Source organism: Cornus florida, unplaced genomic scaffold (genome assembly GCF_030987335.1).
Source record: "Cornus florida cultivar Cherokee Brave unplaced genomic scaffold, ASM3098733v1 CherokeeBrave_3.0.0_Hap2_Chr04, whole genome shotgun sequence".
NCBI classification, from domain to species: domain Eukaryota; kingdom Viridiplantae; phylum Streptophyta; class Magnoliopsida; order Cornales; family Cornaceae; genus Cornus; species Cornus florida.
The window spans coordinates 27,978,551-28,006,119 of NW_026775574.1; the positions used below are offsets into that span (position 1 = coordinate 27,978,551).

The window sequence follows — 27,569 nt, forward strand, 5'->3', positions numbered from 1 at the left end:
GATAATTAAAAATGATTTATTATTAGTCCACGTCAACAGTGAGTATGGTGTAGAGTGAGGATCTACGTATTGTTCAACTTAAAATACCCCCCTTAGTATAGTTGAGGAGGGTTTCTTGCTAAAATTATTCATTCATAAGGAGGGTTTTTTTACAAGTGAGTGATAGTCGAGAGGAGTTTTACAATTTGCCTTAAAATAAATTATCTAAAAAATAATTTAAGAAAATTATTATTTATTTGTTTTTATATATTTTAGTTAGTTGGCAAAGCTCACACACCGTCAAAGACATACCCACCGTCAAAGATATATGGTTATTCTCAAAGCAAAAACCTTTTTATTTATTATCATCATTATTGATTTATATTTTTTTTAAGGTTTCTGTAACAAGGGAAGCAACGTATCTCAAAAAAACCCTAGACCACCTATTATGCAAAATACAAGCAGCCTCGGGACAGAAACAGGACTTTACAAGCTTTACGAAAAAGGTGTAATCACAAGCTGGGAGTCAACCGTGATTGAGAAACAGTCTTTGTAGCAGTCAGCATACATCCTTTGATTCCTCTCTTTCCATAAAATAGCAATTTAACCAAATTCTCTAGGACCAATTTAGCACGTAGTATTCTGTTAGATTTTCCTCGAGGGCCATGCTCAAACAACGTTGAAAAAAGAGATGAGTACGACTCTCCACTCTCTCTCTAAAACAACACAACTAAGTATTAATCAAGCAGAGATGGTGGGATCTCTGTTGGTATTCCCTAGGACACCGTGTAAAGCGCAACTCCCCTACACAGGTCCATAAAACTGGCTTTTGCCGGCGGACATGGCTTTAAGGAATTGTTTACACCTTGATGCTTCACAAGGCACCAAGTCCAAGTGACTAACCACTTGAGGGTTGATGGTAGGATCTCTCTTCAACAAGCTCTTTGATCACCCTCAATCTTGCATTAGGCCAAAACCAGTTATAACCTTGAATTATTTCAACCACTAGCTAGCTGGATGACAGTTTCACCTTTGGCATCAGCTATAATACCAGAAGGGTGCCAAGAGTCAAACCACAAGGAAGTGTTATTGCCATCCCCAGTAAAATATCTGACATGAGGTATATGATTATGCCTCTCATCCTCAGGATCTTCTTGCAGCACCAAGACCAGTCCCCTCTAATTCTACAGCTCAAAACGCTATGGTGTTTCAGAATGTAAATCTTTGACCTACAGGGAATCTCTGCACTGATACTAGATTCATGTGATAGAATCTTTTATAACTACTAACACTCAATCATAAAGTGGAGATGGAAAGAAATCTACAAGAGTAAAAAGAAAACAAAGAATGATTATCATTTCATATACAGCTGCTACGCGCGCTCTTAACAATGCACAATCTGGACGAGGGATGATAATCAATTTTGCATCCTCAGTCCTTAATTAAAAGAAGAACTGGAAATTATTTAACAAAGACTAAAGTACATTGCTCTATTTCTCCAGCATGTGTACATGGATAGTAACTGCAATTTTTGGGTAAAAAGCACAAGAAGATGGTACAACCCAAGCAGAAAGCATTTAAGAACGGCTAAATTAGGGTACAAAAGGTCCTAAACCACAAAGGTCGAAAAGAACAAATAAATATAGAAGTACAAGTATCAGACTAACAGAGATTGAGCTAATATATATCCCCACATCTTGGGTATACGGATGACAATTAAAGGGTTAACAGTGTGAAGGAGTTCATCCACCTTGATATTATGCAACTTGGAATTCAAAGCTGAAAAGGCTAGTCCCTGCAAATGGAGGAGAAAATTTAGCCTTCAATAGTAATGACAGAACTTTACAAGCTATACATGCAAGCATGCACATGTGCACAAAATGGATGTGTGCACACATGCACAGGCATGAGTGTAAATACGCATGTGCACACACGAGCACACACACATATAAAGACACAGACCAATATATCTTCCATAAAAAAATTGGATAAGAATGAGATAAGCAAGCATGCATATTAGCTTGTTGAAAACAATTGAGAATTTAGAATATTTAATACTATATCTGTTCCTAATATCTGAAAATCCTATAGAGTCCATCTATCAGCTATGGCCTCCCTAAGAATTTCCAACGTCATTTAAGTTGTATGTGGCCAGTTATTTCCTGATTATTGCTTTACGTACCAATTTTATTTTTTCACCCAGACAATCCCACCCTCTGTACAAATATATAAAATGACAGGTAATATGATGAAACAAAAATACTAATCGGAAGAATTACACGTGAAAAGTGTAGCAAAAGCAAAAGCAAAATAAAAAGATTATTAAGGCATGCCCATGATAATTAAGAACAAAAAAAAAAAATTATTTGGAGAAAGGAAAACCATGTGAGTTGGTTGATCATATGAAATATATCGTTCCGAACATACACAAAAATTTAATAAGAAAAGCTCCAAAAGAATTGTAAAAAGATTATTACGAAATATAATGTTGAAACATACATGAAGATTTAATAAGAAAAGCTCTAAAAGGAGTCATAGAATGATAATTACCAAATAAGTACATTATGGGTATACGAGGAAATTTCTGCTCTATAAATGAAAAACAGTATGAGGTGGAAAATTTTGCAGATTTATTTTCAGGGAAGAATGTATTGCATGGCCAATGGAGTATGTTTTAGAATGCATTTACAGGTACCCTGTAATGCGTATATTCGGAAATCTCCATGAAGATACAGGTATTGAAAGTTGGAAAGAAGCACCAATGCATGATTTTAATTTCTACGGATACAAGAATAGAATCTTGATGTCCTTAACACAAAGGAGTTGGTTCTACCAGTTGATGGTGGGAAGAAACCAACACATATAAGGAAGCTGTATTGGGCATTTATCTGTCAGAAAAACACATTTGATTGTCAAGTTTCAATGGAGATGGTCAAGCAAATCCTGAATTCCTCAAGTCATGTTTTGTTGAGAGGTCTCTACCTTCAATTGGTAGAGTAGAACTGATTGTGTTAAAAATGGATAAAGAAAGCAGCTGTTATTTCGGGTAAAATGTGATGTATTAAAAATTGACTTATCCAAAAATCTAAACTGAAAGCCTTTGATGAAATCTTACTTATAAAAAAAAAAAAAAAAAACAAATATGAGTGATGATGAGCTTTTCCAAGATTTCATGTTGCTAGGTGTAGGGCTGGTTAGTAAGTTTGGATTTTGCAAGTGCATGCCTCCAATGTTGAAAGAGGAATATTTCATCCTTAGAAAAAGTGAAAAAAAAAAAAAAAAAAAAAAAAAAAAAACAAACAAACAAACAAACAATGTGCCTTGGTTGAAATTACAGAGGAAGATAATATTTCAAAAGGGATTGGTGAGTGCTTTGACTATTTTTTTTCATGAAGAGGTCAGGCAAGGATATTACAACACCATGCCAAAGCCATTCTACCACCGTGGAAAGACGCTAGCATGCAAGGACAAGGGGTTAGGGTATGATTCTACTGTTGATAACGAAAAAAATGATCATCAGAACGCATAGCAGCCACTACAATCCACTAAGTTGTGAATCTCGTAGATATTTTGTATAACCTTCAGTACGTTATTTTTCTCAATTTTTCTGTTCTTTCCTGTTTTTTTTTTTTTTTTTTTTTTTGTAACTACCACTCTACACTAATGCCTTATCTAGTATAAAGGAAGAACACTTGAAAGCAAGGTAGGAAAGGTAAAAGTAATGAAAAAAGGTACGTAAATGGAAAGAGTTCCCTTTCCCTTATTTTGTTTTGTTGAGCAGGACATATAGAGAACAAATAAAGGTTTTGTTTTTATCATTATATCCTTACATATGAACAATTGTGTTATTTCAAGGGGAAAAAGTAAAATAAGAATTTTCTAATGTAATTATTAGCCCATCCACTTATATCACAATGCACCAGTTAATAAAATTAAGGGACTCTCCAAAGTAATCTAGTGATAAGCAAATATAAGAACTACTTATGGAGTATTGATGATTGATTTCTTACCAGTACTTGATCAATCCATCCCAGCCACACGTCGCTACTTTACTTTGTTCCAATGGATGCCACTCACAACCAATGCATACTCCCTCATGACACTTGAGAGTTCTAAAAACTTTGCAACTCTTCCAATCCCAAAACCAGCATTTACCCTCACCATCTCCTGACATGACAAACCGACCATCCGGTGAAAAGTTGACTTGGCATGCATATCCAGCCGCTATGTGCCCAGCGAACCTCTTCTTCTTATTGAGCTGAAATCTTTCCCTAGTGCTGTATATAAGAATCTGATTGTCCAAACTCTGTGCTGCTAGCCAATTTGTATTCGGATGAAGAGATATGGATGGCATTGAGTGCATGTGGGGTTCACTTATATACTTTATAACCACCGGAATCCCAAATTCCCAAACTCGAAGAGATTTGTCATCACTAGAAGTAACAAATCTTCTGTTATTGTCTACAAATGTGATCGTATTAACCGCTCCCAAATGCTGATCATACTCTTGGGTAATTTGCCCACTATTCATGTCCCACTGAACAATCTTCTTATCACTCATTCCTGCTAGAAGAATGTTCTGCTTATCTTCGTCCGGGTTGAGCTTAACCACATAAGGTATCTTCCCAGTCGAGAATGTCGATATCACCTGCCCTGTTTCTGTGTCCCAGTACTTGATATTCTTATCATACCCAGCACTCAAAAACTTACTCCCATCCTTACAAAATGAAATATCTCGAACAGCCTTTCCATGCCCCATGTAAGTCCTCATACACTTGCCTGAATTACAAACATCCCAAATTTTCACCTTACTGTCCATCCCTGCAGAGAGAATCAAATGCCCATGCTTGGGGAAGAACCTGATTGCAGAAACACCCTTTGTGTGCCCACTCCACGTATGCACCAAACGCTTCGGTATATAACAATGATCGTTCGTAGCCTTGGCATCCTTAGGATGTGCAATCCACGACCTGCCCTGAAAATCCTTCTCCTCCTTCCCGTGAAAGGTAGTCTTATCTGCAACAACCTCACCCTTTTCGCCATTCTTCTGCTCACCCTTCTTCTTGGCATACTCCTCCGCATACTTCTTCTGCTCCTCCGTCAACTCTGCTTGCAAACCCTCCTTCTTCCCAGCCCAAGGACTCTTTCGATTCCTCAACAGCCACACCTCCGACGCAGGATTCTCAACCTCCTCCGAATCCACACCATCACCACCGACCGCATTCTCATCACCCTCAGTTGCCTCCTTCTTCTTCTCAAGCTTCCTCTTTTTCTGCTCGTGTTGGGGAATATTGTACACCGATATAGCGTCGTTTTGCTTCAACGCATCCAAATCGCCGACGTAATTGTTCCCCGCGGAGGCGGAGGGGTCGGCGGCGTAGCCGTATTTGTGAAAGGTATTGTACTGTTCGTCGAAGATGAAGGGTTCGATGGCGGCGTTTTCGACAAACCCTAATTTGTGGTTGCGCATGCCTTGGGCGATGCCGTCCTTAGCGTAGGGGTGGGCGGGACCGTAGATGGGAGCCCAGAGCTGGTCGTAGGTGGGGTTGAAGGCTACGACGTGGTGGGAGGGGTCGAGGGGTTTGGTTAGGGCTCGGTTGGAATTGGCGACGGTGAGGGCGAGCATGGTGTCGTCGACTTTGGGGGCGGAGGATTTGGAGGGGAGAGAGATTCGGGGAGGGGACGAGTCTGGGGATGGTGGTGATGAGTGATCGGAGGTTGTGAAATTAGGGTTACGATCGAACTCGTCGTCGGCGTCGCCTTTGTAGAATTGCTTTAGCAAATCCATGGGAGATTTCAGAGAGAGAGAGTGAGAGAGATTGGGTGTGTTCTCACGGTGTGTTTGGCATCCAGGATTTGACTTGTCTTGTTTGGAACAGTGTGATGTAACACATACGGAGTATATATTTTACAAATTCTAATTTTTTTCCAAACTGCAAATAAATCCTATTTTAACAATTCCTTTTCCAATTCTATTTTCAAATTCTAAAAAGTTTTGGTTACAAACAAAGCAGCTTACTTCAAACATGTAAGCTCCATTTGTAAACACCAGAAAATAAAAAAAAAAATTAAAAATATTGTACATCTAAATAAACATAGATATATGTTGTTCACCTGAATTCCTCTTGGCCATTTTATATTTTCTAAACAAACCTAATATATATTGTTCACCTTAATTCCTCTTGGCCCTCTTTATTATTCATATGTTATCACATAAAACTGCAATTAGAAAATTTGTATCAAGAATGATGTGATATATATATATATATATATATATATATTATGTGAAATATTTGATTCATATTAACTTTTCCAAAGTTTTGGCCCAATGGGTAATGCTACACACTTCAATGCCAAAGAAAATTACTCTATGGGCTACCATCCATTCTTCAATGGGCTTTGTTACAATTCTACTGATTTCAACAAAGGCCCATAACATGCTACTTTTAGTGTGCTAAGAGTATTTCCAACCCACCTCTTATTTGGGCTGTTAATTCAAAATATGATAGGTGGGCTTAAAACTGGGCTCTCCAATGCAATGCTATTTAGACTACTATTTTTAAACTTTGCTATTTTTTATGCCAATTGTTGCAAAACAAATAGCAATTGCTATACGTGGACTGGGGCTACAGAAAAGAAGGGACGGCTCCAATTTCGCTTGTATTTGTCTAGGGCAACAAAGAGAGAGAGAGGAGAACGGTGGCCGTCAATCCATTTCTCTTTCAGATTTCATTGTCTAAGTTTGTTGCTAAAAACCGATTTGATTTGGTTTTTCATTGCATCTTTGTGGGAGTTAAGCCAGATACGGTAAGGTTCCTAGTGTTTTTGTATTCTTTATCTCAAATTTCCTGTGTAATTCATTGTTATCGAATCTGCGAATTTTGTTGCATTGACTGGTGTTTGGATTCAGTGAGTTTAGATTTCATTTGGGTTTCAATCTTTTGGCCATATCTATGAGTTTGGATTTCATTTGGGTTTCAATCTTGTGGTCATGGACAGTAGAACAGGGTGTTGCATAAAGATGTGTTTGATTTGTTTGATGAATCTAATAATTAATTTTCTTTTATGCAACCCTTTGTAGCTTCTGTGATTGTCCACCATCATTTTTACAACTTGCAAAAGTTTTTATTTTTCAGTTTCTGAATTTATACATTTTTAATTGGTAAACCTGAGTAAAAATTGTGCATAAAAATGAACAAGAATGGATGGATTGTACAATACAAAAACCAAAATAACTTGCTCGATTATGGTAGACAGCTACCAAAAAAGAGGAAGAGTGATGTTTTCCTCAGTTTCCACGTTGGATGTTGCCAGGGCAAGAGGAACACTAAGCTGTCTAATGAGGTGATAAGGAAAAGAATGGTAATTTATTGTTTCTACAGAAGTTTTTGCGTTGGATAGTTTGATGCCTAACCATCTGTTTTGAAGTCATTGAATATTGAATTTAGAATCGTAGCCTTATTGCTTGCTTTGAAAGATTGAGATTGCTTTCTTTCTCTCCTTACGCCTCTCTCTTTATACTTCCTCTTATTCGTCTTGTTATCTTTCTTCTCTACCACTTCTACTATAACACAACTTGCTGTCTTTTTACTTTTTCCTTGGACCAAACTTGAACCATCTAAAACAATCTATAAACTCTGATTCTCTTTGCAAAGCTTTCACACATTTTATTAGTTTGATGTTGGAACTGAAGGATCCTATTTTACTCACATTAGCTATTTGATACAAATTGTTAAATAGACACTAGTAAGAAACAGCATGTTGAAAATGTGTGTCACTGAAGTGAGGATATTGATACGGATGAGTGGCATTACAAGAAAAGGAGATCTAAACAAAAAGTTGAAGGTGTCAGGAAGAGAAGAGTTCGAAAAGGACGTGATTTAAGGCCGTGATAAAGGGTATAATTGCCTTGAATTTAACAAAGCCAACTTAGGTGATGGATCCATGTACATGCCCCCAATTAATAACACTAGTTTCATGAATAGATTGATCAAGACTAAAAATCAAGAGAAGAAAATATTGAAAATAAATCCATTTGTGTTGTGTTGTATATGGAACATTTTTTTATTTTATTACAGTGGGCACAAAACCTGACGACCTGAGGTGAGCAGAAGCTTATTATGTTTAGTTTTGTACAGACATGGAAGGCTGATGATATTAAACCAAAACTTGAATGCTGATTGAAGTTTTCATAAATTGGTGCATTTTCAGGTTGACAGTTTATTGATCCTCCCCGTTCTGCTGTAGTAGGAAGAGGGTTGCTGGTAGCATTATATAACTCTACATAATACGACACATTGCAACTGGACCTGCACTATAGAAATGTGCCCTTGGTGTGTCTGCAAGGTTTCATCAATGTCTAATGGATCAGTGAAGTATTAAGATACAAGGTGTTGTGATTTACTCTACTTTATACTGTGAGAGACATCATTCCCTGAAAGGAATGTGTGTAAAAATAAGCACTATTTAAGACATAATAATTAATATAATAAAGCATGTATTAGTTCTAATTACCTTGGTGATTATTGTTTTTTATAACTACTGCTAAAAATGAATCATTCCTTGTTTACCTTGGTTTATGTATACCTGAGAAAGTAAAGGGTGAATGCTCTTGGAAATGATTAGAATTGATAGTTTACTCTCATAATTTTCTGCATAAATATTGAGTATTTTAAGATGGTTAAGGAAGTTCAAGCCGATTGACTTTGAGAATTTGTTGTTGGTTACAAATGTTGCTTATAAATCAGGTTTATTGACCTAGATTCACTTGAAATTAAGCTCGTTTCATCACCCGGCATGACCTATCTATTAATTTTGGGAATGGTAGTTGAAAAAGAATGGTGGTTGTGTCAAAAAATAGCATTTTACATTAAATACACCATTGGAGCAGAATTGCTAAAATGTAGCATTTTGACACTGTAGCGCTGTCAAAATATGGATTTGGCATCCGAATTTAGCATTTTAGCATTGGAGATGCTCTAAGTAGTGAAGTAAAATAGCTAGCAAAGAGCAAGCCCATAGTATCATACGTGCACAAGAATGTAAATGAATAGTTGATTAATACGTTCGTATGTGTATTACATGGACGGTCCTGATATGCCCAATACACGGTGAACGGGGTGCAACTAATTTTTTCTCTCATCGTACTAGTACTTCTCAAATATTTCTATGCTAGAAGCTTAAGATATGTACATGACATCAAATAGTGCATTTGGTTATGCTTAATTAGATTTTATACATTTATGCACGTTTCTTCATTTTTCTAATTTTTTTTTTTATGAAAATTAAAACGAATTTATATATATATATCAAGAAAAAGTTTCATGCACATATATATATACTTTTAATGCTTTCTATTAAATTGTTTGATTTAGATGCTAAGGCTCATGGTAGGCTTGTGTGTGTATTTTATTATTATTATTTTTTGGCTTCTTTTAGTTTCAATACTAGAGTTCTCTATCTAATTTAGGGGTAGTAAATGGGCGGGTTGGGTCGGGGTTGGATTGGGTTGAAAATGGGCAAGTTAACATGAGTCAAAACTCATATTCAACCCGTTCAGAATGGGTTGAAAATGAACGAGTTGAAAATAGGCAGGGTCAACCCGTTATGACCCGTAAACCCATTAATTATTATTTTTAATTATTTTTTAAATTTTTTATTTTAAATTTTTTTTATTAAATTTTAACATGATTTAACATATATTACATGTTTGATTATTCATTATGTGAGTCTTAAGAAAACGCAACTAAGTGGTTAAAATTTTATTTATTATTTTTTTTTAAATTAAAGAGAGAGAGAGAGAGAGAGGGAGAGGGAGAGAAGGGAGAGATTAATCTGGCGAGAAAGAGAAAGAGGAAGAGAGTGGCCTTTCTTGTGATCACCATCTCCGTCACATCTGGTAACAACATCAATTCCCCAGAAAATTTCATTTCACAACCTATTATATTCTAGCATTTTCTATTTTCTTCTCAAATTTCACCAGAAATTAAATAATAAAAAATATATATTATCATTGGTGTCTCAACCAGATTTTCTTTTTCTTTTTCTTTTTTCAGCTTTCTCATTAATCGGTGGCCCTTCATGTCTACTGGAGAAAAAGGTAATCCATTTCCTTTTTTTTTATTCCCTTTTCATTTGTTGATTTATTCTTAAATTCAGATTTTTCGATTAGAACATAACTATATATATATAGATATTGATAAAATAAATAAATAAAAAGGTAAAATTTTATTGATTTTATAAAATAGAGTATTTATTTTTAAAAAAAATTTTATTTATTTTTTATTTTTTTAATTATTTATCTTTTTTAGAAGAAGTTTATAGAGAGAAAAACTTAGAGAAAGGGGATTGATAAGAGACAAATTTAGAGAGAGAGGATTGTGAGAGAGAGAATTTTAAAGAGAGAAATGAGTTGAGTGCAATATAGAATAGATGTGTGTTGTGTGTTTATTATGTGATGGGTGAAATTTGGGTTGAATATGGTTAACCATATTCAACCTATCTTGACCCTCAAATTAAATGTAGTTCACCCATAACCATTAAAAGACGGGTGGATATGGGCGAATTAATGGTTCCTGACCTATTTTGTCACCCCTAATCAAATTGCATGATGTAGATGCAAAGGCTCACAATAAATTCAATATTAGTTCCATTAATTGAAAGTGTAATAAAAGGTATTTGATCACGACATTAAAATGTCACAAGAAGAAAATATATATATATATTAAACAAAAATAATTTTAAATTGTATTAACTTTTTCAATGTATTTATTATATGGACTCACATTAAAAAAAAAAAAAAAAAAAAAAAGGGGGATCAAATTTATTAAATACTCCATATCATATATTGGGAAGTGGGGCGAAGAGGCAGCATGGTATGTCACTAGACTCACTACGGTTATGTTTGTGATAATAAAAAGGGTTAAGTGCTTAAAACCCCCCCTAAATTATACTCTCTCCTCTCTCCCCCCCCCCATCATATTTTCTCCCCCCCCCCCCCCAATATCATATTTTTATAATTAACTCTCTGAACTATCTAAAATTTTGCAAAAATCACCCATCGATGAAATTTCAATTGATTTTTGCGGTTAAACAGGCGCGTGGTATCACATGTCAGGTCTTTAAATTTATAATAATGAAGCTACCCTTGTCAGAAAAATAAACCTAACCTACCTTCATCTAACGATAGAGGCAACTAAGTGTTGATCAGATGCCAAATCTTTTCTATTTTCGAAAGATAATATTTCGTTATTAAGGATAACGATTTCCATTGGATAAATTCCATGGGATAATGACAAATCTTATCAAGGATAAAATTTTCATAGGATAAGGATTATGATATTCCCTTATCAAGAATAAGGGAAGTGACTATAAATAGGAAGACGACTCGGGAATAAGGTACGACGAAAAAACTATTATTAAATCCTACCTTTCTTTTTAGACCTCCGATGACTAACTTGATCGTCGGAGAGCTCTTGGCAGGCACCATACCGGCGCTGTCAAGGTTCATCGATCTTCTCCTCTCTTCCTTCCAGAAAAACGGTATCGTATCGGATCGTGTGAATTTCACCCTCAACAGTTGGCGCCGTTTATGGGAACGACGATTCCCTTGAATGAATTAATTACTCAATTGGGTATATACATTTGCGGTTCGGTATGGTTACCGAAGGAACACCGTCGCAGGGATCTGGTCAAAGGGTAGAGTCGGGTGAAAACCTAAACGTCCCAAACGACCAGACACAGCTTGCAGCGTTGGAAATGTAGGTCCAAACCTGAGTCAGGGTATGGACCAGTTGATCCAGCAAAATACAACACTCCTACAATATCTTGTTCCACCGGTTTAACAAAACTTGCCACGACAAGATCTCTCAAATCCAAACTGAGGTAATGGGAATCTTGAAGAGCAGGATAATCATCCTCCCCAAAATGAGACCGAAGTGGAACAAAGCCAGGTGGGAAACCGACATAAAGAGGTGGTCCACCCATCTCTCCCACGGAGTTTCCGACCTTATGAATGCATAGCTTTCTGTCTTAAGGAAAAGACAAAGAAAGTTACCTATTTCGACCTGCAGATCGAGGATCTCAAGGGGAAAATGGAAGATGTAATGCAGGCTATGAAAGGGAAAGGTCCTGCCACCATAGATGACATGGTACAAAGGACCAACTTGCCGTTCAGCCCCGCCATTATGAAATGTCCATTGCCTAGCAAGTTCAGGATGCCTTGGTTCAAAAGCTTCGATGGGACCAAAGATCCCCTCGATCACCTGGAAACCTTTCAAGCTCTTATGCATTTGCACATCGTGCCAGATGCAATCATGTGCCGAGCTTTTCCCACTACACTTAAGGGATCGGTAAGGGTTGGTTCAACAAGTTAAAGCCAGGAACCATCAACACCTTCGAAGAACTAAGCAAGCAATTTGTGAGCCACTTCATCGCAGGTCAGAGGCATAAGAGGCCGGCCACCTATTTGCTTACCATGAAGCAACAGAAGGGTGAGTCGATCCGGGAATACATCACCCAATTCAACACAGAGATGTTGCTGGCAAAAGAGGTAGATGACAAGGTGGCTTTGACCATTTTCGTAGGAGGACTCTAAACCTCCAGATTCTTGTTCGCCTTATCCAAAGAACCTCTCACCAGCATGGCAGAGTTGTTGATCAGAGCGTAAAAACACATGAACGCTAAAGACGCCATGAATGCACGGAAGTGAAAGGAAGGAGAGGACAAGAAAAGGTTAGCCCCTCTCACCAAGGATGAAAATGATACCAGTTATAAGAGATCATTGTTCAACCAAAGCGATAGGACATATAGTGAGGAGGACTCAGATAAGTATACCGACTAACAGTTGTCTCATAGCTGGAATTAACGTTATCAAGTCATTCAAAATAAAGACTGGGGGTATGGGTGCAATTTTTCACACCCAAACACCTAAAGAGATCAATTATGGAAAGCACATAGAAAAAATCAAGAAATGAACGAGCAAATCTTTGAGATAGTAGTAATATTCAGAGTTCGATGATCTTCACCTTTGTTCAGGCTCTATTTATAAGTATTTTTTTTTAGGAATTTACATGGAGCCGTTTCTTGACTTTTATTCCCAAACGTAGGTAATTATGCCTACAGATCGTGCATTCAACATTATTGCGGGCGTTATGGAGTTTAGGCCTTGTCACTATTGGTCCTGTTCATTCTGCCTTTGTGTTAAGTAGGCCTTCCTTTGTTGGGCTTATGTTTGATTATAGGCTTCTAGCTTTTTTTCTCGGTTATGGGCTGCCTTTTGCCGCCACGTGGTGTTTTGCAATTGGTGTGATTTTTTCCCTCCACACTTTGCCCCTGATTCCTTTTTATGAATTTGATTCATATAAGGAATTGTAACCATTTTTGGGAAGTGGAGAAGTTTTCGCGGCTGTTACTGTTGATTATTACCGTTCGTGCTGTCGATTCTGGGACTTCGTGTTTGCCCTTCCGTTATCTGCCCCTTTCAGCTTATATACTGCGTTTTCGTGATTTGGGCATCTGTATCTGTGATTTTGTTCCTGAGTTTTGGCGAGAATCCGATTGCTAACTGCTTCAACATCTCATTCCATCCATCAAGGTTAGTCTTCTTCTCGTTCCATCTTTCTTACATTATGAGTCAAGAAAGTAGTGAATGAACTCATAGCGTTCACATGTCTGATTCTGAGTCGGGAACTGTGGTGGCGAGTTTAAGCGATTATGCCGAGGTCCCATTGTCCTCCCTCCAGATGTTGTAGAAAGGAAGTCCTTTTCGATTTCTCAGTTGAGAAAGAAGAATCATGTTCTTTCTGACGTTACCCTTGAGGAGTACGACCATGATTTGAACTTTAGTATAGGTGAGGGTTTGGAGGAGGGCGAAACGCTCTTCTCAGCTTTGCATTTTCCCGCCTTTCGATTCCCCTTAAATCCTTTTTACCTTCGGGTTTTGTCGGTGTTGAATTTGGCTCCTCTTTAGGTTAACCCTAATTTCTTCCGTATTCTCTCATGTCTTCTTGTTCTGAACATAGTTCGAGGTTTAACCTTGAATCTTGCTGATCTTCTGTTCTGCTACTCACTTGATAGATTGAAAGGAGGAAAGGGTAGGTTCCACCTTCATTCTAGACCGGGTAGAACTCTTTTCTCTCATCTTAATACCTCCGACAAAGAGTGGAAATACAAAATTGTTAAGGTCGGAGGGGCGTGGCGGTCTTCGTCCGTTCGGGATTTATTCGTCCGATCGAGCTTTCATACCCCATTTGTTCCCGCATTTGATGATTCGGGCGAGTCTTCTTGCTTTGTTTGTGTCGTAAAGCATTTTTGTTGTATATATGACTTCCTAGGTCACAAAACTGATTTTTTCTCTTCGAAATTTGCAAATAGTCGTCTTGCCCTATTTACAGGAAATAGTTTGGACCGACGTTCCTTCTGCCAAGATCCTTCTCTCCTCTTCTCTTCTTGAGGTGATCTCGAGAGATCCTCCAGTAATTGCTTTAAATCCTGAGGAGCCCATTGATCTTGACGCCTCCGACTCTGAGGCTATCTTATCGCCTGCCCCTCTTACCCTCTCTCAATCTGTGATAGAACTTCCTCCTCTAAAACCCCATACAACAAAGAAGGAAAGGGAGGCAGCCGCTAAGTTGTTGCAAGAAAGGAAGAACCTTCTTGTCGAGGCGAGCAGGCTTTCTCCCTCTCAAAAGCAAAAAGGGGCCCAGTCAAGGACTAAGCGTCCATCAGCGAAGGATGATTCTTCTTCGAAGCGTCCCAAGTTAATGGCTGGGGCCTTCGGAGGAAAAAAGTGCTTTGATTCCTGGCACTGCTGATGTCGCTGGGGGTGATTTCGCGAGGTCTACCGAGAAGTGGTTCCCTGAAATGATAAAGTCTGATGGGTCCCCTATCACAATTGGTGACACTGGAGCCAAAGACCCGGAGACGTTGATGGGTTTGGCTAGAGGGATGTGGCCTCCCAAAGATGAAATTTTACAACAACATATGAGTGTTGATGATCTATTGTCCCTTGCTCCCAAATCCATAATAGAGGTAACCCTTTCTTATCTCCCTGTTCTTTTTCTTTTCTTTTCTTTTCTTTTTTAATAATTCCATGTTGTCTTTACGCAGAGCTCTTTCTTGATGTTTGCTCTTATGAAGAAGCTCTCAGCTGACTCCCTTCATGCGAACCAGTCTGCTATCCTTTAGAAGAGGGTAAATGATTTTGAGGCTTCTCTCGCCGAGAAGAAGAGGGAAAAAGCTCAGCAGCTTAAGTCAATTGAGTATTTTGGCAAAGCTAGGGAGCTTGAGGACAAAGCAGCTGAGCTTGACCTACAGCTTGGGAAGGCAAACTCTGTTATTCAAACCTGTAAGGATGGGGTTTGGAGATGTTTAATTGTTTTTCCCAGATTGCGAATCTTCGCTATGCTAAAGGCTTCAGGCTTGGCTTTGCTCAGGGGCAGCTTCCTTCTGAGGAGAGAGATTATGGTGATGCTGATGAGCATGATGCTGAACAGGGGCTCTTGGTTGCGGACGAGTATGCTGAGCCTTCGGCTGGCCCTAAAGAGACAGAATTTGCTGCTCTACTGAAAGGTGAGGTGTCTGGTAAGGTTCCGCCTCTTCACCATTATCCTTCAGCTTCTCAGGGACTACCTGCCTTGTCGCTTGATACTCCTTCCTCTGTTCCAGCCAGAGTAGAGTTGGTTGATGTGTTTACCCAAAGGTTCAATGCGGAGGGTGGAGCTATACCTGATAATGATCCTACGTAGCTTCCCCCATTCTTTTTTTTTTTTTTTGAAGGTGTTGGGTATGCCCTGCCTCTTTTGTAAGAACATGGAGGTTTTCTTTTGACAATCTTTGGGATTGCTTTTGCTTACATTATTGCTTGTGATTCGATGTATTTGTCTATTTTGCAATTAACGTTCGGGCATTAGGCATTTGGGGCTTTCGCCTGTTTTACGATTGGCTCTTCGCTTATTTTGCGATTGGCTCTTCGCCTATTTCGCGATTGGCTTTTTGGGATTTAAGCGATTTATCCGGTCAAGCCCGTTCGGGGGTTAGGCTCTTGGGGCCTTCGCCTATTTTGCGATCGGCTCTTGGGGCTGTTCGGCTTTTTTGGTCTTGAGCGGTTTATCTGGACAAGCCCATTTGGGCGTTAGGCTCTTGGGGCCTTCGCCTATTTTGCAATCGGCTCTTGGGACCGTTTGGCTTTTTTGGACTTGAGCGGTTTATCCAGTCAAGCCCGTTCGGGCGTCAGGCTCTTGGGGCCTTCGCCTATTTTACGATCGGCTCTTACGGCCATTCGGCTTTTTTGGTCTTGAGCGATTTATTCGGTCAAGACCATTCGGGCGTTAGGTTGTTGCGGCCTTCTTCACGATCAACTCTTAGGGCCGTACGGCTTTTTTGGACTTGAGCGGTTTATCCGGTCAAGCCCGTTCGGGCGTTAAGCTCTTGGGGCCTTCGCCTATTTTGCGATCGGCTCTTGGGGCTGTTCAGCATTTTTGGTCTTGAGCGATTTATCCGGTCAAGCCCGTTCGAGTGTTAGGCTCTTGGGGCCTTCGTCTATTTTGCGATCGGCTTTTGGGGCCGTTCAGCTTTTTTGGACTTGAGCGGTTTTATCCGGTCAAGCCAGTTTGGGCGTTAAGCTCTTAGGGCCTTCGCCTATTTTGCGATCGACTCTTGGGGCCGTTCGTCTTTTTTGGTTTTGAGCGGTTTATCCGATCAAGCCCGTTCGGGCGTTTGGCTCTTGGGGCCTTCGCCTATTTTGCAATCGGCTCTTGGGACCATTCGGCTTTTTTGGACTTGAGCGGTTTTATCCGATCAAGCCCGTTCGGGCGTTAGGCTCTTAGGGCCTTCGCCTATTTGTAAGTCCGTCTTGAGTGTGTCATCGCGAGTTGACCCCTTTTTATTGGGCCTCCTTTTTTCTTTTTCTTTTTTTCTTTTTTTTTTGGTCAAAATGGGTGTCAGACCTTCTTTGTATGGGTGTTCCCTTGCTGACGTTTAGAATTTAAACGATTCTGTCTTATAGAAAACCGATTTTCTGTTTAAAGTGAGATAAAGATTTGAAAAGAAGTGACCTATCCCAAAAGAAAGCGGGGAAGACCCTAAATTACGGACCCCCTCTGATAATGAGCTGAGACTATCCATGGGCCTCGTAATTTAGGGCCCTCACCCGCTGATTGTATACTCGGCAGGTCATATTATAATAATAAGGGATTCTTTTCATTTTTTATCGATGTGGGACCGTACTTTCTAAAAAAGGGGAAAATATGTGGGGAGTGTATGGAAACCTCTGACAATGGGGTACTTTAGTGTCGTAAGTAGGGTCCCATTGTCAATGGGTCCCACACACTGATAGGAGGTAAGTGTGGATCCTTATAAGAAAAGGGTTAGATTCCACTTTTTGAACGATATGGGACATCGTTTCTCGTAGGTGATAAGACCTTATTTGTGGTAAGATAAAAGATAAAAAGTGTGAAGTGGAGACCCCTGATGGTGGGTCCCATTATAGGTCGCCTACTATCAGGGGGTCCACTCCACTGTTTAGATCTCGTGTTATTCCACTTTAAATAATAGTCAGAAGTTTTGTTTTTATTCGATGTGGGATATTTGAAAAAGGCTGTCAGCAGCTTTATTTATTCAAAAAGTAGAGTACTGGAAAACACTGTATGATTTACTTTATTGAAAGTACCTTTTCAGGTTCATTGCATTCTTCGGCTTGGTTATTTCGGTGCCATCCAGGTGTTGAAGTCTATAAGCTCCTTTTCCAATCACATCTGATATTCAGTATGGCCCTTCCCAGTTAGGTTCCAATTTGCTAACATACTTTTCTGATTTCAAGAACACCAGATCTCCCGGATTGAAGCTTCTCCTTCTGACCTTTTTGTTATAACTATTTGCTATCTTCTGCTGGTAGGCTGCTAGCCAGATGCCTGCGGCTTCCCTTTTTTCTTCCAATAGATCCAGACTGTATTCCAAAAGCTGATTATTTGACTCTTGGTTCCAAGCTAAGATTCGGATGGTGGGTGCTACCACTTCAGTCGGGATTACGGCCTCAGTGCCATAAGCTAGAGAGAAAGGGGTTTCACCAGTGGGACGTCTCGGGGTGGTTCTATATGCCCATAGGACATTTGGCAATTCTTCTAACCACTTCCCTTTTTTATCTTCAAGCTTCTTTTTGATGTAGGCAAAGATTATCCTGTTGGTTATCTCTGCTTGCCTATTGCCTTGGGGGTGGTATGCAGCTGATACTTTCTAGTTGATACCGTATTTGTCGAAGAAACGTTGAGTGTATTGATTATCTAGATTTGGCCCATTGTCCATGATGATGGACTTTGGGATTCCAAATCTGCATATCAGGTTGTTCCAAATGAATTTTTTCACTTGGACATTAGTCATACTTGCGTATGCCTCTGCTTCTACCCATTTAGTGAAATAATCAGTGGCTAACAAGGCGTACCTTTTCTATGATGCCGCCAATGGTAGGGGTCCTACCACGTCCATTCCCCATTGTGCGAAAAGCCATGGGCTGCTCATGGTGTGTATTTCTTCCGAGGGTAGATGGACGAGGGAGGAATACCTTTGACATTTGTCACATCTGCGAGAGTATTCTTCCGCTTCCCTTGTCATGTAAGGCCAGAAATAACCTTGAGTGAGAGCTTTATGAGCCAATGACCTGCCTCCAGAATGATTCCCGCACTCCCCTTCGTGTATCTGTTTTAGAACTTCTCGGGACTCCGTTGGGGTCAAACACTTGAGGTAGGGCCCGGAATGCGATCGCCTGAAGAGTTGTCCTCCTACCACAAAATATTTGGTAGCTTTCATCCTTAGCTGTCGGGCTGCTTCCTTAGAATTAGGGAGTTCTACTCTCTCAAGGTAAGCCAATATTGGATCTATCCAACTTAGTTCCCATGGGATGACCAGCACCTGCATTCCCCTTGTAATGCTTGGTGTATCTAGGACTTCAACGGGGACGACCCTGGTGAGTGACTCGTCCGCTATGGATACTGCATTCGCCAAACGATCAGCTATCGGGTTTTTTTCCCTAGGGATCTGCTAAAATTTGATTGTATCAAAGTACTTTGTCATTTTTTCAAACTCTTCTCAGTATGCATTCATTCTGCCCTCTCTGGTGGTGTATTCTCCCGTCACCTACCTTGTAATGAGTTGCGAATCGCTGTAGGCTTTGAGGTGCTTTACTTGGAGTTCCTTGGCCAATCTGAGCCCTGTTAACAGTGCCTCATATTCAGCTTCATTATTTGTGACTGGGAACTCTAGTTGGACTGATTGTTGGATTATGGTCCCCTCGGGGGTTCTCATCTCTATTCCTATTCCAGCTCCTTTTTAACTCGAGGAACCATCGACGTATAATTCCCAGCAAAGGCTGTTCCGTGGTTTGCTGTTCTTCCCTTGGGTCAATGTCCAAGAGAAAATCTGCAACCACTTGCCCCTTTTTTGCGGTGCGCGATTCGTACCGGATGTCAAAGGAGCTTAATTTAATTACCTATTTGTTGATCCGACCTGAGATGTCTGGTTTACTGAGAATTGCTTTGATAGGATGTATCGTGGGAACTACCATCCGATGAGCCTCAAAATAGTGTTGGAGTTTCCTTTTGGCCTGAATTAGAGCAAGGATGGATTTTTTTTCTACCATTGAGTACTGGCTTTCTGCATCGGTCATGGCCTTGCTGGAGTAAAAGACCGGGTGTTGCTTTTTTCCCACTTCTCTTACTAAGGCTGAGCTGGTTGCTGACTGAGATACTGCTAGGTAGAGGTACAATGGCTCTTCGGATTCTGAAACAAATAGAATTGGGGGACTTGTCATGTATTCCTTGAGTTTCACGAGAGCTTCTCTCTGCTCTGCCCCCCAAATATCTCCTTTTCTAGCTCTGATTGTGTCAAAAAATGGTTTGCACTTGTCTGATAGTCTGGATATAAAACAGCTAAGAGTCGCTACTCTCTCAATGAGGATTTGGACTTCCCTCATGGTTCGGGGCTCTCGACTCTGTAGCAATTTTGTCAACTGAGTAGGACTTGCCTCTATTCCCCTTTTGCTCACCAGGTGACCGAGGAACTGTCCCGAGGACACTCCGAACGAACATTTTGCTGGGTTCAACATCATTCTATGTTTCTTGAGAGTTGTAAAAACATCCTGCAGGTGTTGCCAATGATCTTTCTTAACTTTGTTTTTCACAACCATATCATCTATGTAAGCTCCGACCGTTCGGCCGATCTGTTCTTCGAACATTTTGTTAATCAGCCTCTGATAAGTTGCTCCTTCATTTTTTAACCCGAAGAACAGTAGGTCCCCCATTCGGTGATGAAATAAATCTTTTCTTCGTCCGAAGCGTTCATCGAGATTTGGTTGTAACCCGAGTAAGCATCAAAGAAAGTCGGTTTTTCATATCCAGTCGTAGTGTCTACCATCTGATCGATCTTGGGGAGTGGGAAGCTATCTTTTGGGCCCGCTTTGTTCAGGTTGGTAAAGTCAATGCATACTCGACATTTACCATTCTTTTTCTGGACAACCACCACGTTTGACAACCATTGAGGATACTGGACTTCTCTGACGAACCCTGTTTCTAAAAGTCGATTGACTTCTTCGGCAATGATTCCTTTCGAGGGCAAACCTTCTTTACTTTTGTTTCACCAGATGGTGGCTGGGGTCCATGTTCAGGCTGTGACAGGCCGTCCGTGGGTCAATTCCCGGCATGTCCCAGTGATTCCAAGCGAAAATGTCAGCGTTCTTCCTTAGGATTTCTACCAGCTCCTCCTTCTCCTGAACTGACTGGAGAGTCCCTATGTAGGTCGGCTTGCGTTCGTCCCCTGCGACTATCTACATGGCTTAAAAAGGTTCTACAGTAATATGTTCTTCTTCCGGTTCCTCCGTCTCTTTTGGAAGGGAAGAGCTCGGTAATTGCTATTTCAACAATTTTTTGCCCTTATCGGAAGGATAAACCGTAGTGTGGTAGCACTCCTTTGCTGTTACATGGTCCCCCCAGATTTCGATGACCTCTTGACCATTTAGGCTTATGCATCTCATGACTTGGTGCAGGGTTGATGGGACTCCTTCCATGCGGTGGATCTATCCTCGACCCATTACAAATTGTAGGTCGGGTGAATATCCACAATCACGAAGTTCTCTTTCAGAGATCTTTTAGTAGTAGTGACTGATAGCGTGATCACACCTGTGGGCTCCACTCTTCTTCCATCAAATCCTACCAAAGGGTTTTTAATTGGACGAATCTGGTCTACGACCAATTTTAACTAATCGAACGTCCACTTTGTCACGATATTAGCGCTACTGCCGAGGTCAATCAGTACTCGTCTGACCAGACAATTAGCCACTAGTAGACTAACTACTAATTTGTCTTCATGCGGGTGTTGCACCCTTCTAAGATCCCCTTTATGAAAAAAAACTTGTGCTGGATTTGGTTTGCAGTCGACGGTATTGATTTCCCCAATCCTCCACAGCTCATGGGCTTATTTGAGCTAGATCTTATAGGAATTTCCCGATTGCTCGTCTTCTTTCGGATGGCCATGAATTGTATTAATTACCCGGACAGGATGGCTCTCTACCGCAACTTTCAGAATTGCCCTGGCTCGATCTTGCTGCCTTTGTTGCCCCGAGGTAATCAAGTATTCAATTAACTCGCCCTTGGCTATTAACGCTTCCACCTGTCTTCTCAAGCTCCTGCAATCATTGGTCAGGTGACCAAAATCACTATGGAATGCACAGTGTTTATTCTGGTCTCTTTGCTCCATTGGCTGTCTGATTGGTGGTGGGATCTGGAAGATGTTTCTTGCCTTGGTCTCTTGTTACAGTCTGGCCAGTGTTACTTTGAGCGGCGTGACTCTTTCGGTTGTTCGAGATTTCTTTTCAAGGGCTTGTCCCTCAATAGGCTGGGGTTCCCGATGAGCCCTCGAGGTGCTCGATCGCTCCTTCAGCCGATTCTCTACTGTGACCAGTGTCGCTCTCTGCTGTCTAGTTACTTCATTTTCTTCAAGTCTGATGTAGTTTTGTGCCCGCGAATTCAGCTCCGACATGTTAGTTGGGGTCTTCTTCACCAGAGAAGAATAGAAACATGAGCCTTGCACCATGGCTATCTTGAACGCTTCTATGACTGTATCTTAATTGCAATCTGGTATGCCCGAAGACTCTATATTGAATCAGGTGAGGAAGGTTTGCAGGCCTTCTCCCTTCATCTGCCGAATCGTAAAAAGACTGGCAATGGTTTTCTTCTGTTTTTTATTTCCACAATACTGGGCAAGAACGTGACGCATAGTGACTCGAAGTTTAGGATCGACTTATACGAGCGATTCTTGAACCACTCTAGGGCAACCCCCGTCAGGCTGGATGGAAATATTTTGCACATGAATAGATTATTGTGAGCCTTTAGTGTCATTTCCTGAGTATAGTGGTTGAGGTGCTGGAGGGGATCTCCAGTCCTATTGAATTTGATAAACTTGGGCATTGTGAATTTCTTGGGTCTTGTGACCCGTTCTTTCTCATCTGTGAAAGGGGTTTTCACTATTGATGCAGTGAATTCTCTGGCCATTTCTTCAGGCGTTTGGGCCTTCAGCCCTTTGATTCGTTCGTCCATTTCTTTTAGGAGCCTGGTGATAAAGTCATTCCCCGAAGACGGCTGATCAGCTGCTGGGGTCCACACTTCTTTTCTACCTGAATCCGCGTCATCTGATGGATGGGCTTTAGTGACTCGAGGCCCCCCAATATCGGAGTTCCCCAAGGTGCGAGACTGACTTGCAGCATCGTAGATGTCCTCCAGCGTTCCATTGAGCTGTTGGCGTGGAGCCTTCTGTTGGTGAGGTGGATTATCATTGCCTGGCTCCATGGGGGGATCTTCGTTCTGACATTTGGGCCGAGGGGTTCAACTGTTCATTCCGCCGAGCGTTGCTACGGAGTCTTTCGTTTTCTCTGCGCATAGTGCTAATTTGTGCCATGCTGGTTTCTTGAGCCTGCATTAGCATATTGATTTGCTCAGCTCTAGCTTCATTTGCTTGTCACAGGAGGTCCAGTTGCGCTTGCATTTCTTCGCGTATCTTCTGCATGGTCTCCTGTTGCTACAGTTAAACAGTGTCTGACTCTGTTACCATTCTGAAGTGATGTTGTATGCAAGGGATAGGGAACAGACTTTTTGTATCGAGCTTTCCACAGACAGCGCCAAAGTGTGGGTGGAATTTTTCACACCCAAACACCTAAAGAGATCAATTATGGAGAGCACAGAGAAAAAATCAAGAAGGGAACAAGCGAATCTTTGAGATAGTAGTAATATTCAGAGTTCGATGATCTTCACCTTTGTTCAGGCTCTATTTATAAGTATTTTTGCTTAAGAATTTACATGGAGCCGTTTCTTGGCTTTTATTCCCAAACGTGGGTAATTATGCCTACAGATCGTACATTCGACATTATTGCGGGCGTTATAGAGTTTGGGCCTTGTCAAGATTGGGCCTGTTCATTTTGCCTTTGTGTTAAGTAGGCTTTCCTTCGCTAGGCTTATGTTTGATTATGGGCTTCTAGCTTTTTTTACTTGGTTGTGGACTGCCTTTTGCCGCCACGTGGTGTTTTGCGATTGGTGTGATTTTTTCCCTCCACAGCATCTCAGTTCATCATTTCACATGTTATTTCATTTTTTAATAAAGTTACCATCACCAGTGAGATGGATGACCCTTAATTTCTACGCAATAAAATATTATGTTTTCAGTTACTTACCTATGTGGTAATATCAAGCTCAAAATAATCTATTTATCTCCTTAAAGGGACCAAGGGCTAACAATACATTCTTCCCTTATTAAAGGGACAAGAAGCCGACTACTTCTTCTACACAGAAGGGTGAGATAATTAAAGCTTCCTTCATTTACTAAAAAAACGAGACGGCTACCTCCTGTATTACAAGGGATAATAGTGAGAGTCCTATATTAAAAGGACCCGAGCTTAATGAATCCCGTAATTAATATTCCCGTACTATAAGGGATAATAAATGAGTGTCCTGTGTTATAAGGACCCGGGCTGAATGAATCCCGTAATCCATATCCCCGTACTATAGGAATAGTGAATGAGTGTCTTGTATTATAAGGACCCGGGCTGAGTGAATCCCGTAATCAATATCCCCGTACTATAAGGGTCTTGTATTATAAGGATCCAGGCTGAATGATCCCCGTAATCACTATCCCCTTACTATAAGGGGTAGTAAATAAAAATCCCTTACTAAAGGGACGAGCTGAGTAAAGCTCGTAAAATTTAATTCCCTTATTAAAGGAGTGGCGACCTGAGTGAAAATCGTACAATTTATTCCCTTACCAAGGGAAGATTACCCAAGGGTACCAAAAATAGTACCCAAGGGAAGAGTATCCAAGAGTAATAAAAATAGTACCCAAGGGAAGAGTACCCAATGATACTAAAAATAGTACCCAAGGGAAGACTACCTGAGGGAAGATTACCCAAGGGAAGAGTGCTCAAGGGAACATTACCCAAGGAAAAATTACCCAAGGGTAAGGGAAAAAAAAAAAAAAAAAAAAAAAAAAAAAGGAAGAAGAAGATTACTGTTCATGTGAACAATACCGCGGGAATCGTACCTGCGGGTACTGTTCCCAAGGCAAGGAAGAAAAAAAAAGTGTAGTTACTGTTCATGTGAACAATATTCGCGGGAATTGTACCTACGGGTACTGTTCCCAGGGCAAGAGGAAAAAAAAAAAATATATATATATATATATATATATATAGTAGTTACTGTTCAATGAACAGTACCCGCACGGGAATAGTGCCGGGGGCAAAAAAAAAAAAAAATATTACATTCCCAAAGCTAGACGAGCAAGCTTGGGAATGGGAGGCAACTGATAGGGAAAAATAAACCTAACCTACCTTGACCTAACGATAGAGGCAACTAAGTGTTGATCAGATGCCAAATCTCTTCTACTTTCGAAAGATAATATTTCGTTATTAAGGATAACGATTTCCATTGGATAAATTCCATGGGATAATAACAAATCTTATCAAGGATAAGATTTTTATGGGATAACTTCCATAGGATAAGGATTATGATATTCCCTTATCAAGAATAAGGGAAATGACGATAAATAGGAAGACGACTTAGGAATAAGGTACGACGAAAAAACTATTATTAAATCCCTGCCATCTTTTTAGACTTCGAGTGACTAACTTGATCGTCGGAGAGCTCTTGGCAGGCACCACACCGGTGCTGTCAAGGTTCATCAATCTTCTCTTTTTTTCCTTACAGGAAAACGATATCGTATCGGATCGCGTAAATTTCACCCTCAACAATTACCATTATAAGCTATTAAATGTATAAAATCAAAATTCCCAAATTAATACAATTCCAGGGAAAAAAAAAAAATCAAATCAAATTGAAACCACCACCAAATTCAACCCCAAATCGTGTCTGTTGGAACCCAATATTCATTCTCTACCAAATCACCATCTCTTTTATGTATCTTCACCATTTGATTCTCTGCAAGCCACTCAACAATCACAAACCAAACCCTAAGTTTCATTCACAAACCCTAATTTTTGTTCTATAGCTCAAATTTCTTCAATTTATGGCGAGAAATGAAAGTTTTGTTGAACACTGGTTGTCAGAGGAAGTTGGGTTTCTGCAAATCGAGAAGCCAATAGGATTTCGACAGTTTGATGTGAGAGACAAAACAACCTGATAGCATCAACACGGAAGTAGGCCGAGACGTTGAACAATGAGACGAATATAAGATGAATTGGGGTATAATGCGGTAAGGGATAGTGTTGAGTAGGAGGTGGTCGTTGTTCTCATTGCCGTTGATCCTCTGTGACTGTTACCGGAGGAACGCATTGAGGTACTAATTGGTCATCTCCTCCTCCTCCTGTACTGTATTTCTTCTCACATAAACACAATCACTGCTCATTGCCGTGTTTACTTGGCATCAATGGCGGAGTAATCGACGAACAAACCAATTAATGGCTTCACTCGCACGGCACTGCCGCACTAGTCGCGTTTGGTAAATGAGATGGGGAGAGGTGTTGCGTGGTAGAATTAGGTTTTGTTGTTCTTTTTTTTTTTTTTTTTTTTTTTAGAAGGTGAGAAATTAGAATTAGGTTCAGTTGGTGATAAGGTGATGTGTTGTCCAATCCTTATTGGCCTTTAAGTTTTTTTTTTTTTACACCTCAACAACAGAAATTAATAAAGAATCCAAACAGGCCCTTCAACTAAAGGGTAAATTAGTAACTTTCTTTTTCCGGTGCCAGAGACCTAACTGTTGTACTTAAATGCAACTTTATCATAGTTCAGGGGGACATTTGTTAATTCAGGGGTGTTTTGTGCAATTGGCTGAAAGCTCGGGGGGGTTTATGCACTTTACCCTAATAAAAATAACATAACTATACATATTAGAATCAAGGGTAAAGGGCAATTAACCCCCTGAACTTTCAACAAAAAACAGAAAATCCCCCTAAACTAAGTAATGCCCCCTAAACTATTTAAAAAGTGAATTTTAAGGACAAAAGCAAAAGTTATTATCACCGGAGCTAACTGGAGATACAAAATTAATAACCGTATCCTTTCGTAGAATGACAACATTTTATTGCTTTTCTAACTGGTGTTGATGATTTGTCAAATACACTTTCAAAACCTAATAGCAGTGTGACACATCGTCCTCTTATCACAATCACCTTTTACCCAGTACTTCCTATTTTAGCGCCTAACACTCCTTTATGTACAGAACGCTCTCCCTCTCTCTACGCTCTCTTTCAGTATCCTTTCCTTGGCAGCCGATCGCAACGACTTGGCCGACCAGCTCACGACCTCACCGTTGGCCGACTCCTTATATTATGACTAGGACCTGATTTGGCTGATCAACCAAATTAATCATGAAATCAACCTCAATTAAATCATTGATAGACTGAAGCTCTAGATATTATTGTTGTTGTTACTACTTGTCCTCTCTCGGCAGCCATGGCTATTGTTTCTATATGAGTAATCCGCGCCGCCATGATTAAGCTTTCCAGATTTGGGGTTTATTTTCTTTGTATGTGGTTGATGGGTTTGCAGATTTGTTGGTTAGCCTTGACAGTTTGATTGTTTACATTGATTTGAGGATAATTTTCATGTTATGGTTCTTTTGGTGTTCTATTTTATGTTACTAATTTATTTATTTATTTATTTTTATTATTATTATTTTTTTTTTTCCTTCAGTGACTAATGATTCCGCCATTCTCATCTTCTGAAAAATTGAGCCAAAAGAATGATTGAAAGACTTAAGATATCCATTCAGATTATGTGTGTATTTATCAATTGTAAGATTTGAGGGTTTGTAACTTTATGCCCAATATAACATATACGTATTACATATAATATATATATATATATATATATATATAAATATACATGGCGATGACGATCAACAATTTGGGGTTTTCAAATTGGACCTTGTTCAATGGCTCTTATCCTTACTGCCAGGAATACTCCTCTGTAATGATTGTGCTTTATATATATATATATATATATATATATATATATATATAATGTATTGAAAATATATCTCAGGTCACGTGATAGTGAGAGGGCAGAACAGTGTCGCCTGGTCCTTTTTGGCCAAAAAATGGATAT

At 40.0% G+C, this 27,569-nt stretch overlaps 1 protein-coding gene and 1 long non-coding RNA gene across 5 annotated transcripts; one reads left to right on the forward strand and one right to left on the reverse strand.

Annotated features, from left to right (window-relative positions):
* Positions 1-1,309: 1,309 nt before the first annotated feature.
* LOC132303052 (uncharacterized) lies at positions 1,310-5,854 on the reverse strand. Of its 2 annotated transcripts, XM_059800116.1 has the most exons (2): positions 3,990-5,853; positions 1,310-1,774 (listed from the first exon to the last, which is right to left on the reverse strand). In XM_059800116.1, exons 1-2 carry the CDS (start codon positions 5,765-5,767, stop codon positions 1,768-1,770), a joined length of 1,785 nt encoding a protein of 594 aa, XP_059656099.1. In that variant the 5' UTR covers positions 5,768-5,853; the 3' UTR covers positions 1,310-1,767. The 2 variants fall into 2 exon arrangements, with proteins under 2 accessions (XP_059656099.1, XP_059656100.1); XM_059800117.1 differs by lacking the exon at positions 1,310-1,774 and having other exon boundaries at positions 3,986-5,854.
* A 714-nt stretch (positions 5,855-6,568) lies between these two features.
* LOC132303053 (uncharacterized) lies at positions 6,569-27,400 on the forward strand. Of its 3 annotated transcripts, none has more exons than XR_009481066.1 (4): positions 6,569-6,786; positions 8,191-8,369; positions 10,035-10,078; positions 27,156-27,400. It is a non-coding gene; the product is annotated as an uncharacterized LOC132303053 (long non-coding RNA). The 3 variants fall into 3 exon arrangements; XR_009481065.1 differs by lacking the exon at positions 27,156-27,400 and adding an exon at positions 26,683-27,090; XR_009481064.1 differs by lacking the exons at positions 10,035-10,078; positions 27,156-27,400 and having other exon boundaries at positions 8,191-8,492.
* The last annotated feature ends 169 nt before the right edge of the window (positions 27,401-27,569 follow it).